Consider the following 18,211-nt stretch of genomic DNA (forward strand, 5'->3'; position numbering starts at 1 on the left):
CTTCCTATATGCAAAGTCTGCCAGGATGTACTTGCAAAATAGGAAACAGCTGGAAGCTATCAATCCCAAAGTGTTTGACAATTTCCAGAACGGGAGGTATGTTATCCGCAGATCCGAAAAATTTGGGTGAGTAAGTCATCAGATCTGGTCATTGAGCAGACACTCACGCGCTCGTTGAATACTAACGGTGGTCTTTGCAAGGGGAAGCTGCATGAATGAGTTGCAGAGGCTGACTTGGTTACTCTTAGTACCGACTTGTAGTGCAATTAATTCCTCGATGCAAACTTTTGCTAAGGTCAAATACGAGACGAGCGAACAGCACAAAGAAGTTAGGGAGTCGAGGATTGAACGTATCAACCATGACACTAACAAGCTCCTTTGCATTCTTTCTGAGAATATCCCTTTCGCAGAAGATCCGAGCTTGCGAAATATACTTCTGAGGTTACGGCTGATGAAAAATTCAACGTCGACATGGCTAGATCCATCAGACAAGAAATCAAGAATAGCATGACAGGGGAAAACGTCAACACGTACACATTCAAGAAAAAGTCTGGCGACAATTGTGGAAATAGCGACGATGATTTGGAGTCATACTTTAAGTATGAATTGTGTTCACCGCCTCCGTAACTTTTTGAAGCCAACGGACTTCCACGATTAGCCGAGAAGCATGCCTTTACCAATGCGATGTGGCGTCTGATTGCATAGCAGCAGCCAAAAACGGAAGACTTCGTCAAAAATTTTAGTGAAAAGCATATAGTTCTCGATGGTGGGGCACTGCTTCACCGAGTCCCATGGAAAAAAGCTCAACTTATGATAGTATCTGCCAGAAGTACGTTGACTACGTTTAACGCAAATATGGGGTGCAAAGGACGTCGGTGGTTTTCGACGAATACGACCAAGCCCCTTCAATCAAAGACATACCCCATTTGAGACTGGAAGGGACATGGCCGTACCCACAGATAAGTTTTAGCAGGAATAAGGTCTGTTCTACAAAGTAAGAAGCGTTCTTAAGCAAATTCAAAAACAAGCAAGCAATCATAGCCAAGACCAGTGAGTACCTGACCAAAGCTGGGTGTCAGGTATACCAAGCAGAGGGTGACGCTGATCTACTCACTGCTCTAACTGCAGTTCGATCTACTTCTTTCATGCCTACTGTCCTGGTTGAAGACGACACAGATCTGCTTATAATCCTGTGTTTGTTCACACAGAGACAGGTAGCCAAGCGATCTACTTTAACTCTGAGCCTCGAGCTGGAATCTCAAAGAACAGAATTTGGGATAAAATTGCAACGAAACTCAAACTTGGATCTTGGATACACAGCACAACCGGGTATGTCCACGCCTTTCTTGGGTGCGAATCAACTTTGCATGTCTATGGCATTGGGAAGTCAGCGGGACTACAGCTTCTGATAAAAAAAAACAACGAGTTTTGAGAATCGGCTGAAGTTTTAATGGACCCATTATTCACCAAGCACAACATTTTAGCAGCTGGGGAGAAAGCAATGATGTTTTTGTATAAGTGTCCAGGCTCAAATTCAACCCTTAATCAGTTGCGTCATCTTAAATTCATCGAGGAAGTTACAGTACCTGCTTCATATGTAGAGTATATAGTTCTCCCTTCACCAGTGATGCTTGCAGCTTCCACTCATTTCGAGTTTATTTGAAAGTTGAGCCCTGGAAGACCCTGGGATGTAATCTCGACCGTGCCCAGTTCGGTGGGGTAATTCAGAATTATATTGCCCTATCTTTGGTAGATTACCCACTGCCCCTAACTCTCTCATTGCAGTTTTTCACTGTAACTGCAAAATCGACTGCTCAGATGATCTGGAAGATAATGAAGATCTATCTACTACTACTAATAACCACTCAACGCAGCACCAAGCCACCTGAGGCCATCACAACTACGCACGCTCCTCCTCCATCCCAATCTATTCAAAACATCCCTTTTTAGACCTTCCCAGGAAGTTCCCATTTCTTTTAAATCTTTCTTTATGACCTCCTTCCACCCCAGACGAGGACGACCTGCTTTCCGTTTAGCCCTAGACAGTTGGCCGAAAAGGACCAACCAAAGGACAATATTCATAGATGAAGATCTATGAATATTGATTTTTCGTTTTTTTTCACATTTGTATATTATACAACTGAAAAAGTCGAGAATGTTTTTATCGTTAGTTAAACCATCGAAATAGCGGAATAGCGGAGTAGTTTTCACAATGGTATGCGAGTTAAGCCGTAAAAAAGAGCCGCAAACATCAGTGATCCTGGACAAAGACGGAAATGAGATCTACGATTCAAATATGAAACTTGAAAGAAGGAAAGAATACTTTAACGATAAAAAACTGAATCCCCCAGTAGCTGCGGATCCTAAAATACTACCCCGCTTCCCCATACCCGACCAAGAACTCAGACCACCACCCCCACTCAAGTCAGAAACCGAGTCAGCAATCAAGACGCTCAAACAAGGAAAAGCCCCTGGCCCAGACGGAGTCACCGCTGAACTCATTAACGTCGGATCGGATGATGTAACTGATCTGTACCATGCCATTGTGTCTGCGGTGTGGGAAACCGGCCACGTACCCCGTCAGTGGTGCAAGGCTGCCATTGTAACCATTCACAAAAAGGGGTCAAAGAAAGAGTGCGGAAACCACCGTCCGATCACCCTCACGAGCCATAAGTCACGTGTCCTGACAAAAATCCTACTCCAACGCATTCAAGCAACAACTGCCTTTGCCATTGGAGAATATCAGGCCGGCTTCCGCCCTGGAAGATCAACAATCGATCAGATATTTGTCGTTCGGCAACTCATGGAACGACACATCGAATTCAACCAAGAACTCTACCAACTATTCGTTGATTTCCGTCAGGCATTTGACCTGATATGGCGCGAAGGACTATGGCATATCCTGCTTCACTGCGGTATCTCTTATGAGATAGTCCAAATAATCAAGAGTTTGTACGACCGGTTCCGAGGCCAAGTAATAACCGTTGATGGGTTGTCAGAAGAGTTTACAACTTCGTCCGGAGTACTCCAGGGTTGCATCTTATCACCACATCTCTTCAACCACTTTCTAAATGGCGTTCTGTCGATGATGCAGTCGGAATATGGCGCAACAATAGGAGGGGTGTTAATAGAGAATCTTGCCTACGCTGATGATATTGTTGAGCTAGCCAACTCTACACAAGAATTGCAGGCACAAGCTGATAAACTCTACGATACCACAAAGCCGTTCGGGATGGAGATCAATGCCACCAAGACCAAAGTCATGGTAACTACGAGACGTGAACTAGACAACCCGCCCATTATCACCATAGGCGGGAGACAGGTTGAAACGGTTGATCACTTCCTGTACCTTGGTAGCCTACTCTCCTCAGATAACTGCCATAGCTCTGACGTGAAACGTCGACTTGCACTTGCTAGCTCTAGCTTTCGAAGACTAGCCAACCTCTGGAAAAGTAACCACCTATCCAACAAACTCAAAATGTGCCTATTCAACAGTTTAGTAATCCCCATAGTTATTTATGGATGTGAAACATGGACTCTGAAAACCGAAGACGAAAAAAGACTTCTAGCTTTTAAGGTGAGATGCCTCCGTCGCATTTCTAGAATCAAATACACTGACCGAATCACAAATGTGGAAGTACGTCAAAAGCTCCAGTCCACTGAAACCATACTCAGTAAAATCAAGAAACAACAACTGCGCTGGTTCGGCCACGTCAAGCAAATGGAGCCGAGCCACCTTCAAAATTGCCCTTGAAGGATCCCTCCAGTGCCTTCGTCCACGAGGCAGACCACGAAAACGATGGATGGAGATCTTCCACTTCGACAACGTCAAGATAGCCCAGTTATCACGTATCGCACCAGATAGAGCAATGTACCGAGCCCTTACGCATGAGCTAGCAAGAGGAGTGGCCCCAAAACGTCCCACGAGGATGGCCGAGACCTAAGTAAGTAAGTAAGTAAACCATCGAAATGGATGATAATTGTCATTCTACATTTTAAGACCGCTTTCTTTCAGATTCAGCGTGGTTTAACACTGATGGAATATTTAAATGAAAGTTTTAATTTGACGTATAAAGATGATTTTCATAATCACCGTGATCTAGTACCCTATTCTAGACATCAATTTTGTTGTTATACGCCTTTATATGGAAACGAGAATTTTCACCTCCTCAAAATCAACCTCAACCTAAAAAAACCTAACCTTTAGTTGTTAGTTCAAATAAATGTGATTTCCATAATCACCGTGATCTAATACCCTATTCTAGACATCAATTTTGTTGTTGTACACCTATATCACGAACTTTACCCCCTTAAAATCAACCTCGACCTTAAAAAAACATATTTGTGAAACACCTAGATGAGAAAACTTTACAAATTTGGAATCAGCGCATTTTTTGAGTCGGGAAATCGAAGAATCATTTCTCTTGATATTTGTTTTGGATCAAACCATCCCCTTCCTGTATAATTTGTAGATACCAAAGATAGCCGTCATCATTGTATAAGATTAAGCAGTGTTTTACAGTCTATGTTTGAACAGGTATCCAAAGTTCTACTGCCAACGATTTGTTTCTTTGGCCCTAATTTCTGCTTGCGATGCTCCATTCAAGTAAACAGGCAGAAGTTCCAAATTAAGTTAAGTTATAATCTAAAAGTGATTGAAATGTTCGACAGTTCCCTTTCCCGTTTGCCAAAATAATTTCTTAAAATAATTAACACAAAAATCTATAGGTCCAAAAAAAGATTATTTTCCAACGGGTCAGAAAGTGCTTGCGCCTGTTTTTTCAGACATTCTTTTTCTTTATAATTACAGTTGAGTGTGCTATTGTATTTTCTTTGTTTGGGAATGAGGCAGAGGAATAGTATTTTATTTTTCCCCTTAATTCTAACAGCTTTCACAATGCTAAATAAATTGAGGCTTATCCTTCACTCCTTTCTTTCGTGATACTAGAAAACGTTCCCATGCCAGGAAAATAAAATTTTCAACTGATACCTAACTTGTTTTTTTTTACGCGGGTCAACCATTTTGAAAGTGTGAGGGGCTGATAATTCATTGCTATAATACACATTTGAAAAAAAAAATATGACTACTCAAAAATGAGCAGGGTCCTGGTCTAGTGTAAAACTGAGGAAAGTCGTTTTTCGGTGCAAAGATTAGCTGGAGGCATAGAAGTGAACACTCCTGTCATTCCCTTTTCTTCCCGGTCAACTTTTTAGCTGAAATGCAGGCACGTTGCGTCTTGTTTGGAGCAAAATCATTTGTTTAAAAAAAATTGAACAATAATTGTTTATCTGTATAATTGGAGGCTCAAAGAGTACCTAAGGCACTTCTAACATTCCTTACCTTCAGTACCAACTCGTTCGAGGAAATATAGAGACCTTAGAGATAGAACTAAGCAATGATATTAAATCTATGCCCCTAACCTCCTGCTTCTGCGCTTTCCCACAACTAATATTTTAGGAAAAAACATGGGCAATTGCACTTTCTTAAAGTAGACTCACGCAAACGTTTTTAATATGTATTATTGGAGGTAGAGTGGGCCTGGGGGCTCTATAACATCACCAGACCTCTTTTTGAAGAAAGTTAGTGGCGTGCCGGATTCTTAACAAGTACCCCAACATTTTTGTAGAATTTTGCGAAATGAACTTTGCAATTGACTAAAAATGTTTTATTTTAACTTGGATCACTAGTTTTTTAACAAGTAGGAATAGAAATTATTTTGAAGCATCAAATGATATATTTGATATTAGTGTAAACGTTAAATTGACATCTATTACTTTCAAATATCATTAAGAATCTCCAACCAATATAAACATAATCTAAAGCAAAAGACTAGTACAAGCTCAAGCAAAAAAGTTCAAGGACAAGCAAAAGCCATTGTTTTGCCTTCAGGCAAGAATCATACGCAGCTTTCCAAATATGAAGTCATATAGATCAATCGAACCCGAGGCTCATGCTTCCTGTTAAAAGAGCAGAGTTCGACCCTTAGTGCTTTGTTAAAGTAAACCAAAGTCACTAATATAATAATAATAATAATAATAAAAGTTGCTCCCCCGCGAAAATTATACGACAAGCGTAGTTTGCAATATCAATCACTATGTGGAAACTTAAAAGTGAATCATTCATATATACTCATAACGTGAGTTCCAATTAGTTTGCAAACCACAAATAGACAGAAGACTTAAAAAAGAAGTTATTGAAAGTTCTACAATGATTTAAAAAGACATAATAGAGACGTATTTTCAGATTGCGATAAGAAATTAGCGAATAAAAAATCTAAATTGCCTATTCTTATGATATTAGCCAAATTTGCCCAGTTTCATCGGCTTGAAATTTTATTGGGTGCCATAGTAAGTAAGTAAACATGTAATCTATTTGGTACCCAAATTATACAGAACAATATAGCCTAGATAATAACACTTGCCAGGAGCAAACAGATTAAAAGATGCACAAGCATAATGAATAATGAAAGAAGAATGATGACATTCTTCAACTTAACATGTCAGATCAAAGACTCAAAATGCCTCAAATAAACAACATACTGGATTACCATTGTCAGGACACCAGCGAAACTGATGCCAAACAACAATCAACAAAAAAGAATTTTTTAACAGTTTTGGAAAGGACAATCTTTCCAATGTTCAGCTTAATACTGGCAAAACAAACTTTAGTCTAGTTTAAATAAATTAAAAGCACTAGATGTGCTCTCATAAGACCATATGTTGTAATTATTGTCCTTGTCCCCTTCATTATCATCCCTGTCATTGCCGTCGTCTCTATCCTTCTGGGTTTCACTGAGACTGCGCAAAAAAAACTTTTAATTTTTTTTTTTGAAAGCAATAGCAGAGAACAGGTCATAGACGATCATTCCAGGAGCAACTCGCAATGAAAAATTAATTGAGAAACCACCAGAAAGATGGAATGATGTCAATGATAGTGACGAGGATGACGACAACAATAATAACTATGATGACCACGACAAAACAACGACAATAGATTCCAATGATCCTAACCTAACAAAGAAAAAGAAGAAGACGAAATTGACGCCAACAGTTGCCGTCACAATAATCACTAATAGCATCCAAGTTGCTGTTGTTGTCTTCGTCGTTGTCACATTCATCATCGTGATCAATGTCATCATTATTATCTACAGATCACCTCAGATATACCGCTACAAAGCTCTAGTAATAAAATAATCCTTGCATTTCCTTGAGTAATTTCTCTGTCAACATGTCAAAGTTCTGTACATGCCAAAATATCCTGTTACCAAGAAAAAGCACCGTTAAGACAAATCTAAAAAGTAGAGACAAAGAAGGCAAATTTTCTGTTTTCAATATTGTGTATATGACTATACAACTTACAGTTAACTGCAATCCAGGCTGATTAAGTACATACACGATAATTTTCTTGTATATTCCAATGACGCGCAGGAAACAGTCAGCTGGCAAGTCTTCATACCAGTTATCTGAAAAGAGGCAAAAGAATTATATTTATATATAAAAAAAAATAACAATCTTTCGGACGTGCATTCCGATGCACGAATTTAGACAAAGCACCCACAAGGGTTTTGGCGCTCTCGATAGGTCATTTAACTTCTTCTTGTATTTTGTCTTTAGGATATGACCATAAAAACGAATAGCGCTAATCTAATGGCCAATCTGGAAATAAAGTGCCACAAGGACGAGCCAAACTTCACTGAGTTGCTCAGATGCCAAATTTACGAACTCCATTGATAAGAAAAACTAAATAATTCACTGCTGGACAAACTTGTAACACTTTCCAGTGTGTACTTATGTGCATAGTATTAAGAATGTTTTTCAACTGAATTTTTTTACAATCCATGGACAAACTAAGAAAAGCCACATTATTTTCTTAATCCATACATACTAGTAACTTGCCAAAAAATCTTCTGAAAATTCTTTTTTCGGAAACCACCCGAGATTTGAAATCACTAATCTTCATTTCATGTGATTATTGCTCTATCCCATAGATTGAATATGCTCGCTTAGCTCAGCCCCACAACACCGGCTGAGGAAACTCATACCCTTTTTTAATTAATATGGACAGCAGGATCTAAGCAGCAAAACAAGACGTTAATCAGCACGACTGCAATAAGGGAGGGGTCTAAAAGGTAATAAGCCCCTAAAATGAAGGGCAATTTTTATAGATAGTATTGCTAAAAAAGCCAATCAAGTTACCCTTTTAAAATTCGAAAGGTTTCCTTATTTCTGACTTAAGAACAACTTCGATAAACTTCACTTTTTAGCTCTTTTGCTTTAGATTACGTTTATGTTGGTTGTAGATTCTTAATAATATTTGAAAGTAATAGATGTCAATTTAACTTTTATGCCAATACCAAATATATCATTTAATGATTCAAAATAATTTCTATTCCTACTTGTTAAAAAACCATGCTGTTCCTGTGATCCAAGATAAAAAAAAAAAATTGTTAGCTCCAAAGTTTATTACGCAAAACTCTTCAAAAATAATGAGTACTTATAATGCCTATCTGTTCTCGTAATACAATCTCCCGATTCTTAACAAGTACCGGACTACCCGATTCTTAACAAGTACCATTATTGGTTCTGGAAGGAGTCTTAGTGAAACCTTAATTACACTAGAGCGTAAAAATCTAGAAAATGATTGTAAATTACCCATTGACCACGGAGTTTTATGTTCGGGATCCTGGGCTCCACAAAAAGAATTTTTCGTCAATTCACTTATTTGTACATACTACTTTGGTCTAAACAATCTAAAGACTCGATTTTATTTCGTAAGACTTTTTTAATTCTCAAGCTCCATAATTACATCTTAATCAGGTTGATTTTTCAAATTGTAGTGTGGTGGGGTTTACAGCTCCACGCCCAAGGTCCAACCTCAGTTTGCTAGTCAATTGGACCACCGAAAAGTTAACTGAACGATGTCCATGAAACATTAAGCAAGGACCTAAAATTTGTAGACGTAAGAAAGCGTATTAAATCAAACTGTTTTAAGAGTAATTCAAATAACTTACCAATAACCGCTTCGTTGTAATTTATCATTAATCACATCAAGAAGAAGGCGGGCAAATGGTATCTGCAACTCAGTAAAATGTTCTGGCCTCATCATCTCATGGTAGAAGGGAACACTAATAAAAATCCTCAGGGCCTCAGGATGAGGCAAAGGCAAATTAAAGTTGGGGACCATACCACCGCTCAATTTCTGAAAGACTACTTTTAAAATTGAGTCACTTTCAACACGACTTAACTGATCAAATGTACTCTCTAATTCTCCAATTTCAATTCCGTGATTGCTAGATGAGCATCCATAATGAGATTCGTTTTTCAAAAAGGACCCGTTTAAACATGAAGAGGATTGAAAGACACTCTCGACAAATCTAAAAAAGAACTTCAAATTAATTAAGTAAAAATTAAAAATAAAAACAGAAAAAAAAACATTTTCAAAGTTGTAAATTTAGTTCATTAATTGCTCATCAACTGGTTATTCTAAAATTCATATTCTAGGTTTATTGTCATAGGGCTTAGAGATCAGAAGCGCAAGCTAAAAGAACAGTTGAGATGTCCCGTCGTCTATTCAGGTAAATAGACATGATGCATTGATCCCTGTATGAACAGGCATTAGGGAGGAAGCAATTCACTCCCCTCCTTCGTATAATAATAGTGTTGCTGAGCCGCTACAGGTTGTTTCACAAAGTTGGGTATTTCCTGGAATATGTATTATGCTACTGAATTATTCAGATGATATCTCGAGTCCTAGCAGATCGTTCTCTTGAGCTGCGGAAATTTTTCCCTATCAGAAAATGCGTATATTTTAAGACTGGTCTGAGAATGAAAGTTTCATACTTGTGATTGACCCAAGTTCTTATTAGCCCTCTGCTGCTTCTGTTCAACTTAGTAAGCAGCAAAATCTCAAATCAGCTCGTTTGGCTCTTGTTTAGCCTTTCACAAATAAGCCCATAGGTGAAGACTCTTTTTTGGCAGTAAGTTGTTGCTCACCATGATTATTACGTGTTAATATCTTCATGTTTAATATATCTGTTTTGATTTGGTCTGTTTTAATTGGTTTGCTTCGTTTTCTTTTTTGTTTTCTGCGTAGATTATTCCGCATTATATTTTTTCCTCTTTTTTCTATTCATTATTACTCTATTTGTTAATATATTTTCAATAAACGGGAAATAAATCTCACTCTTGTACTGCTTGTACTACAGCGGTTACGTCATAATTTTCAACCCATGTCGGATACCAGAGGTTCCTCCCTCATTTGAAATTTTTCCTATGATCTCTTCTCAACAATAAAAGAATGTCTTACTCTTCGTTCGGCCCCGGTTGAAAAAACCAATAAGTTCCGATTTTGTAAACTCTTTCACCCATAAGATACGTGTTGGGGCTCCCTACCCCTTTTCTTTCTTTTTTCAAAAAAATGACCTATTTTCCTTATCTTAATTACATTTGCTTTTAGATTTGCTTATAATGTAATTTTCAATTACAAGTTAGAGTCTCGTTACCAAGCCAGTAATTTCGCAATAAATGCACTTTTGGGATAAAATCTATTTCTGTCTGTCTGGACTTGGCCATTGATAGTTAATGACATTCAAAAAGTGTTTGAATTCGAAGCTTTCATTTAAAGGATTGGCCAGGGTCAATCTAGGGTGCCCCCCCCCCCGACACCAAATTCTTTGTACTAAAGTATTGACTTTGTTTTTTGTCTGTTTTCAGTTTGTAGATACGTGTTTTGATGGAGTTGACCTTCGGGAGATTAAAAGTGAGTCATTTTCTCCAACTATGTAAGATTATTTTCCGCGAATCCATGTAGGATAGGAAAAGAGTTTGTGAGAAATACCGTCATTAATATATGGACAGAGGGGTACGTTTGCCCTCGAAAGAGATAGAAATGGATTTTTGTGGTGAAACAGGTTGTGGTACCCTTGGACCATAGTTTAGCTCTTTTAATCGGTCGATAAAGTTACTAGACTCTAGCAGTACCACCACTGTGGCGTTAGAAATCAAAGAGTAGTAGCCTAAAGGATACCATATCAAATGGCTGGTAGTCCCAAGGCATCCAGTACAAACAGTGGTGGCAGCTAGTTAAGGAAAGTTACCAGGAGATAGCTAAAAGAATCCCCGTTGTCCGAAGATACGAATTAAATAGCCTACAGCAGTAGGCTATATAAGTAATTGCGGGAAGAAGACGGGTTAATATTACAAAAGTCTGAATGGGCGTAGCCTAGTTAGAATAAAATAAATTTTATGAATCAATATATCAAGCAACTAATTAATTTGCGAACAAAATCGGCTAATTGAGACGTAACAATTTATCACGAGATATTATCAGAAGTACAGTTGACCATTTGAAGAAGTATTTTGATATCATAGGAAGCGCGATCGCACTGCGTCAGTAAAGAACGATGTTGGCACAATGTATTATTAATATCTTTTTTTTCATACTAGGGCACTTCGTGTTAAAGCAGTTGTTGTAGAAACTTTAAAAAGGGATTATTCAATGAGAAATTGGAAGAGCTTGTGCCCTTTTTGAAAGTCAAAAGTGATTGGAGGGCAACTAAGATCCTTTCCACGCCAACCATTTCCCCGAACACATTCTATCAAAATTTTGAGATAGCCATTTTGTTCAGCGTAGTTGATTTCCAGATAGAAAATATATTTTTGAGGAGGACACTCCCCACAACCCTTAGGGTAAGGGTTTTAAGTTATGCCCAGGGGGCATATATGTAATTTGTTCTGTTATGATTTCTTTATTTTTCAAAAATTTTTGTGTGTAGCTGGCTCTTGGGCTTTGGAAATACACGATCTATCTATCTATCTATCTATAAGAACGATGTTGGCACAAAGTATTATTTATTATTTCTTTTTCCCTTTAGACCAGGGCACTTCGTATCGAAGAAGCTGTCGTAGAAACTTCGAAAATGGCTCATTCAATTGGAAACTGGAGTGTCTTGGCCCTTTTTAATAGTCAAAAGTGATTGGAAGGCAACTAACACCCCTTCCACGCGCACCATAGCCCGAAACATATCCAATCAAAATTATGAGATAGCCATTTTGTTCGGCGTAGTTGATTTTCACATAGAAATTAAGTTTTTGAGGAGGAAACTCCCCCACAGCCCTCAGAGCAAGGGTTGTAAGTTATGCCCTGGGAGCATATAAGGTTTTTATGGAAAGCGTTGTCGTAGAAACTTCAAAAAAGGCTCATTCGATTCCAAATTCAAAGGGCTAGTGCCCTTTTTAATGGTCGAAAGTGATTGGAGGGTAACTAACTCCCCTCTCACGCCCACCTTTTCCCCAAACATATCCAATCAAAATTTTGAGGTACCCATTTTATTAAACGTAGTTTTAAGTTCTGGAAATTAGGTATTTGAGGATGACAAACCCCCAACAGCCCTCAGGGCAAGGGTTGTAATTTATGCCCTGGGGGTATATAAGGTTTTTTATAGAACGCGTTGTCGTAGAAACTTCAAAAACGGCTTATTCAATTGGAAATTGAAATGGCTAGGGCCCAAAATTGATTAGAATGCAACTAACACCCCTTCCACACCCACCATTTCCCCAAACACATCCACTCATAATTTTTAGATAGTCACTTTGCTCCACCCAGTTTAAAGTTTAGGTAATTATAATTTTGAGTAAGACACTCCCCCAACAGTCTTCAGGGCAAGGGTTATAAATTATACCCTGGGGGCAAATAAGATTTTATTGAAATCTTTTATCGTACAAACTTGAAAAAGGGCTCATTCGATTGGAAATTCAAAGAGCTAGTGCCCTTTTTAATAGTCAAAAGATATCTGAGTGCAACTAACACCCCTTTCACGCCCACCTTTTCCCCAAACACATCCAATCAAAATTTCTAGATAGTCATTTTATTCAACGTAGTTGAAAGTTTTGGAAATTAGGTCTTTAAGGATGACAACCCCTCCCCCCAACAGCCCTCAGGTTAAGGGTTGTAAGTTATGCCCTGGGAGCAAATACGGTTTTTTATAAAAAGCGATGATGTAGAAACTTCAAAAAGGGCCCATTCAATTGGAAATTGAAAGGGCTAGCGCCCTTTTAGCAGTCGAAAGTGATAGAAGGGCAACTAACCCCCCTCTCAAGCCCATCATTTTCCCAAACACATTCAATCAAATTTTGAGATGGCCATTTTGTTTAAAATAGTTGAAAGTTCTGGAAATTAGGTCTTAGAGGATGACATCAGCCCTATAAGCTGTTTATAGAAAGCGTTGTCGTAGAAACTTAAAAAGGGCTCATTGGACAGGAAATCGAAAGGCCTAGTGCCCTTTTTAATAGTCGAAAAGGATTGGAACGCTTGATATTTTTATAGTAAAGATCGATGTGGGTATAATTAATTATTTTTTGCTGTTGTTGTTGTTGTTTAGACCAGGGCACTTCGTATCTAAGCAGTTGCCGTAGGAACTTCGAAAAGGGCTCATTCGATTGAAAATAGAAAGGGCTGATGCCCTTTTTTAAGTCGAAAATGAATGGAGGGCAACTAATCCCCCTCCCACCCTCTCATTTGCCCATTATGCTTAAAAATTAAATTTAGCCTTAGGATTATATCAAAATGCACTATGTTAATGCTAATTCCCAATAAGGCATCTCAGCAGTATCCCAAGAACGACTGAGGGTATTGTGTTCAAACTTTCGGGGCTACTTCTGCTCTTAAAATTTAACCAAATCAAAATAGCGTAAGTGTATCCAAGCTATCAAAGTAAGTAAACACATTTTTTTTGCGAATGGTATAAAGTTTTCCATTTCAAGTCAACTAGAGGAGGTATGAAACTAAATTAAACACTACTATTTGTGTCCAAATTTTTAAAAGGGTGTATGTTGTAAAAAATTGGTGAAAATTTTTCTCCAGCACATAAATAGCAGGCCAAACTATAGTCTTAAAAAAACGAAAAAGATTTAAAGTGCTATTTTTTTCCCCCTGAAAAGACTATGTCAATATAAAACGAACAGAAATTAATTAAAAAAAGCTTTCCCACAAAATTAGTTTTTCAAAGAAAAGTAAAAAACTCTATTAAACAAACAATGAGCAAAAATAAAATCAAGTAATCTACCAAGTGTGAAACTACCACAAATCAGCCTCGATAAATAAATAAAACCAAAAACGATGAGAAATTACAATAAATAACCGAGTCAAACTCAAAACAAGCAGAAATTAAAATAAGTTTGGCTCAAAACCCCTATGCCTTCGCAAGGCCAGAACCTAATTTGCACTTTACTGAAAAAAATGCAAATGAATGTGCTTTGTCAGTTTAATATACATATAATGATAATTTAGTAATCAAAATGTTAATATTATTTGATTTATTAAAGTCATAAAAGTAAAAACATTTATATTTAGAAATGAGGATCAAAAAATAAAAGGCCAATTTCCATTTAGTGACGGTATGTTTACACAGAATGCAGAACTAAAAAAACCTGAATGTCAAAAAAGGGCGGACAAAAAGGAATAAAACCAGAAACGAAAAAAATTATTGACGGTAGAAAAAGAATTGGAAATAGCAAGAGAGGAACTAGCCAGAGTACTCGGGGTAACCACGGCAAAATTTGTTGAAATACAAACAAATTATAGCGACTGTAGAAAAATGCAACTAGCTCTAACGAAGAAAAAAATCCGCAAGCTAAACAATTTTACAGTAATAAAAAGCTAATTTACAGAATAGTGGAGACTGGGGAAAATCCTAGAATATTACAGATTTCGGTGCGGCATGAACTGAAAAAAAAGTGGTATTGAGATTGGCACACTCAAGCCCAACGGGGGGACACCTGGGGCCCCAGAGAACAAGAGATAGAATCTTGCAGCGTTTTTGTTGGAAAGGATTGAGACAGGATATTTTTGTAAACTTGTGTAAAGGATGCAACGATTGTCAATTAGTCACATATAAAAACCAAATGAAAAAAAAACTCCCATGAAAAAAATACCCATTTTCGGCAAACCTTTTGAGAATTTCAATGGACATTGTAGGTCTACTCCCAGAGTGTAGCACAGGAAACAGATCCATTTTAGCTATTAATGATTTGGCTACGGTACAAGATACCCAGAAGCTTTCCCAATGGGAGCGGTAAAATCATCAAAAATCGCTGAGAAATTAGCAAAATATGTCTTACGTCATGGAAAACCAAAGGAAGTTTTAACAGATAATAGAACCAATTTTATATCGACATACATTCAAAAATGATATGAAACTCTTGGCATTAAGCAAGCATTAACCACTCCGTTTCATCCTCAGGCAAATGGAGTGACAGAAAGATGTAACCGAACCCTAATTAGTACGTTGAGACGTTTTGTAGGATGATGTTAATCAATCGGACAAGATGCTTCCTTATGTCCTGCGCGCATATAAGGAAACCCCAAACCCAGCTACAGATTTCTCACCATTTGAATTATTATATGGGACAAATCCGCCCACAAGCGCATATTCGCGAAAGGGAATGAAGTCCTCATATTGCTACCCGACGCAAACAATAAATTAGAAGTAAGATGGGAAGGATCATTTCAGGTGAAAAAGAAAATAAATAATGAAAATTATGAGGTAGAATTAGATGGAGCAAGAAAAAGTTTACCATGTGATTTACTTAGGAAATTTAACTAAGAGAATGAAAAGGGAAGCCCCAAAGATTCGCAGAAGCGCTGCCTCATGATTTCAAACTCAGAAAAAGACGAGGAATGTGCCCTCTTGGGTACAATAGACCCAGCGGAAACACAACTAAATGACATTGAAAGAATTTCGTCGGAATCGAATCTGAGCCAAGCTAAAAAAAAACACACCAATTAACTAAGTTTACTTTTATAATCAGATTAAGACTGATATTTGCTCAAAAAACAAAGAGACAGCTATATAAGATAGGAATTATCATTTTCGAAAATTTATGCTTATTTTGTTCTTGAAGAAAACTTACGTAAAAGCCTCTAGCCCTTCCGAGTCTTCACTTAACCATTGCTTGATCGTCTTCACATAAGTTGTATTTACTTCTAAAATGGACTCCTGTATGTCCCTCACCCTGTAGTCTCCCGCTACAAAATTTTCCTAAAAAGAAGAAAAATCTTAAGAAAGGTTTTATTTAGAATTGCATTAAAATCAAAACTAATTTTCTTTTTCCTAAACAAAAAGCTATATTCCAAGAAAACAGAAACTTCTTAATGTTTTGTCTTGATTTTCATAGAAGCCTCACAGTAAATTAATTTCTAGTGCTGCTAAGGGGATAGTTTTATAACGTTGAATAATGTTTAATAAGTAGGGACAGTTTTAAGAGGAGACACATGTTGAGGTAGATTGAGGTTTCATCAAGGATTCCCAATTCCTTTTTTTATTATTATCTATTTGCTAGTAACTCAATTAATACAATACGGGAAAATAGTCTGTATTTAGATACATGTATTAGTAAAATAGTATGTATATTTGATTTGATTAGGAGACAAGATTCATGTGCAAAGCCCTGCAGATTTTTGTCATAGTCTAGACGCAAATACAACCATTTAAGTGATACTTAAGCGCTTTGCTGGAACTTAAAAGTAGTTAGGGGCCCCTTGATCTCTAGAATCCATTGGAGGAACAGTATGGCATTAAATAATATACGAATTGCGACCATATGTTACGACATAGAAAGTTACTACCGCGACGCCATTTTGACTGATAAGTTTGTACATTTTAAACTAGCCCAATTCAGTTTCGAAAACCTCTCTTCGGGGTTGGGAAACACGAAATTAGAAGACACAGAATTTATTCATTCTGATAGGAATGACAGAATTGGACTCATGATAAACAGAGAAGCTCCTATGTCTTGTCTAAGCTAGGAAAGTGCCAAAGAAGTCCAGCTGCGCAATTTACGACTAGGAAAAAAGAATGCAAGGTTCCAGCGACAGTTGTGTATTGGCTGCAGTAATTTCAAATGAGGTATGTAACAAACCAAGCTTCTTACATGAAAGTAAAAAATCGAAAATATGTTTCAAGTTTTTATTTGGTTAAATAAATATAAAAAGTTTAAAATGGGAGATAGGTAAACCTGAATTGGTGCTACTGAATTATAGTTTTTTATTAGATAGTAAATTGTCGGTCTTGCGTTCGTTGAAACACTGAACCTATAGGACTACAGAAAAACAACTTATCAAATACCTTGCATAAGGAACATGGGCCTTAATGTATCAAAATTATCAAAACAAACTTTATTTCCACATTATAAATATATTAAAGCCATATTTTTATCACCTCCTCAGTAATTTGGTTTCTCATTAATACATTATTTTTCGAATTCTAGGATTTTATATTCATCAATGTACAGACTGTCATATTTTGAAATGCTAAAATATCTTTCATAAATTTAAAAATAGACTTGCGGAAGCTCGCCCTAGGCAAATCTACCTCTCGCTTTATTTAGATGTTAGGTTAAAATCTAGAAATCAGATGATAATAGTAAAATACTAAATATTTAATAAGTGAGAAGTAGGTTTTCTGAGAATGTACCTCAGGATATGAAATTAACTTAAAACTTTCAGGAGAAGGCTGTATTGCTGTTATTTTCCAACATCATCATTCGCCCTAGGCGATTTATCTGTCCAATTTCATAAACAAAATGTAAAATCCAAAAGTTCTTAGCTCCTTAAAATTATAAGGAAATGAGTATAGATGCCAAGTAAGAGAAACTTATTAGTCAGTGAATAAAGCTAATGAGACACAAAATAAAGCTAAACACCAGGCATAAATACTTACTGTATGAGCCTTGACCATTGCAAAACTTTGGTCACCTCCGGCGAATATCCTGTCAATGGCATAAGGAAGGGCATAAAGGTCCTTCCCCTCAACTGAGGACTCCACATCAGTCATTTCTACATGGTCGGGCGCTTCTGATGCTGAAGGCACTGTGCCACTAGACGAAACCCATTTCCCCCCTTTAATGGAAGAATAGTATATAAGTTAACAACTGTAAGAAAACCAAGAGATATCTGAAATAATCATGGCCTTATTGGAAAATTAGCACTTACTTTCAAAACTCCGATATTAAATCATTAGAAGGACAAAAAGAAGGAAACTTTAGGTTCTGCCACACTCCTAGTTTATCTTATAGGGAAAAAAACATTTATCCCTAGAATTTTATAGGTAAATGGCGTCCCTCCCCCCATCAAACAAAATTTTGATTATAGACAAATCCAAACCCATTGAACTTACTATTTGATATTAGCGAGTCATATTTCGGCAAAAGGTAG

General features: G+C 37.3%; 1 protein-coding gene across 1 annotated transcript in view; it reads right to left on the reverse strand.

The window, feature by feature from the left end:
* LOC148952655 (putative E3 ubiquitin-protein ligase HERC4) overlaps positions 1 to 18,211 on the reverse strand; it is a 132,829-nt gene that overhangs the window by 34,814 nt on the left and 79,804 nt on the right. Inside the window, 5 exon segments of the mRNA XM_089089250.1 lie at positions 7,360 to 7,463; positions 8,653 to 8,717; positions 9,012 to 9,374; positions 15,910 to 16,037; positions 17,718 to 17,896. Coding sequence (XP_088945376.1) covers positions 7,360 to 7,463; positions 8,653 to 8,717; positions 9,012 to 9,374; positions 15,910 to 16,037; positions 17,718 to 17,896 — 839 coding nt within the window.

The sequence above is a fragment of the Artemia sp. Qi Xiang Cuo genome, chromosome 5 (genome assembly GCF_049724085.1).
Source record: "Artemia sp. Qi Xiang Cuo chromosome 5, ASM4972408v1, whole genome shotgun sequence".
Classification (NCBI taxonomy): Eukaryota; Metazoa; Arthropoda; class Branchiopoda; order Anostraca; family Artemiidae; genus Artemia; species Artemia sp. Qi Xiang Cuo.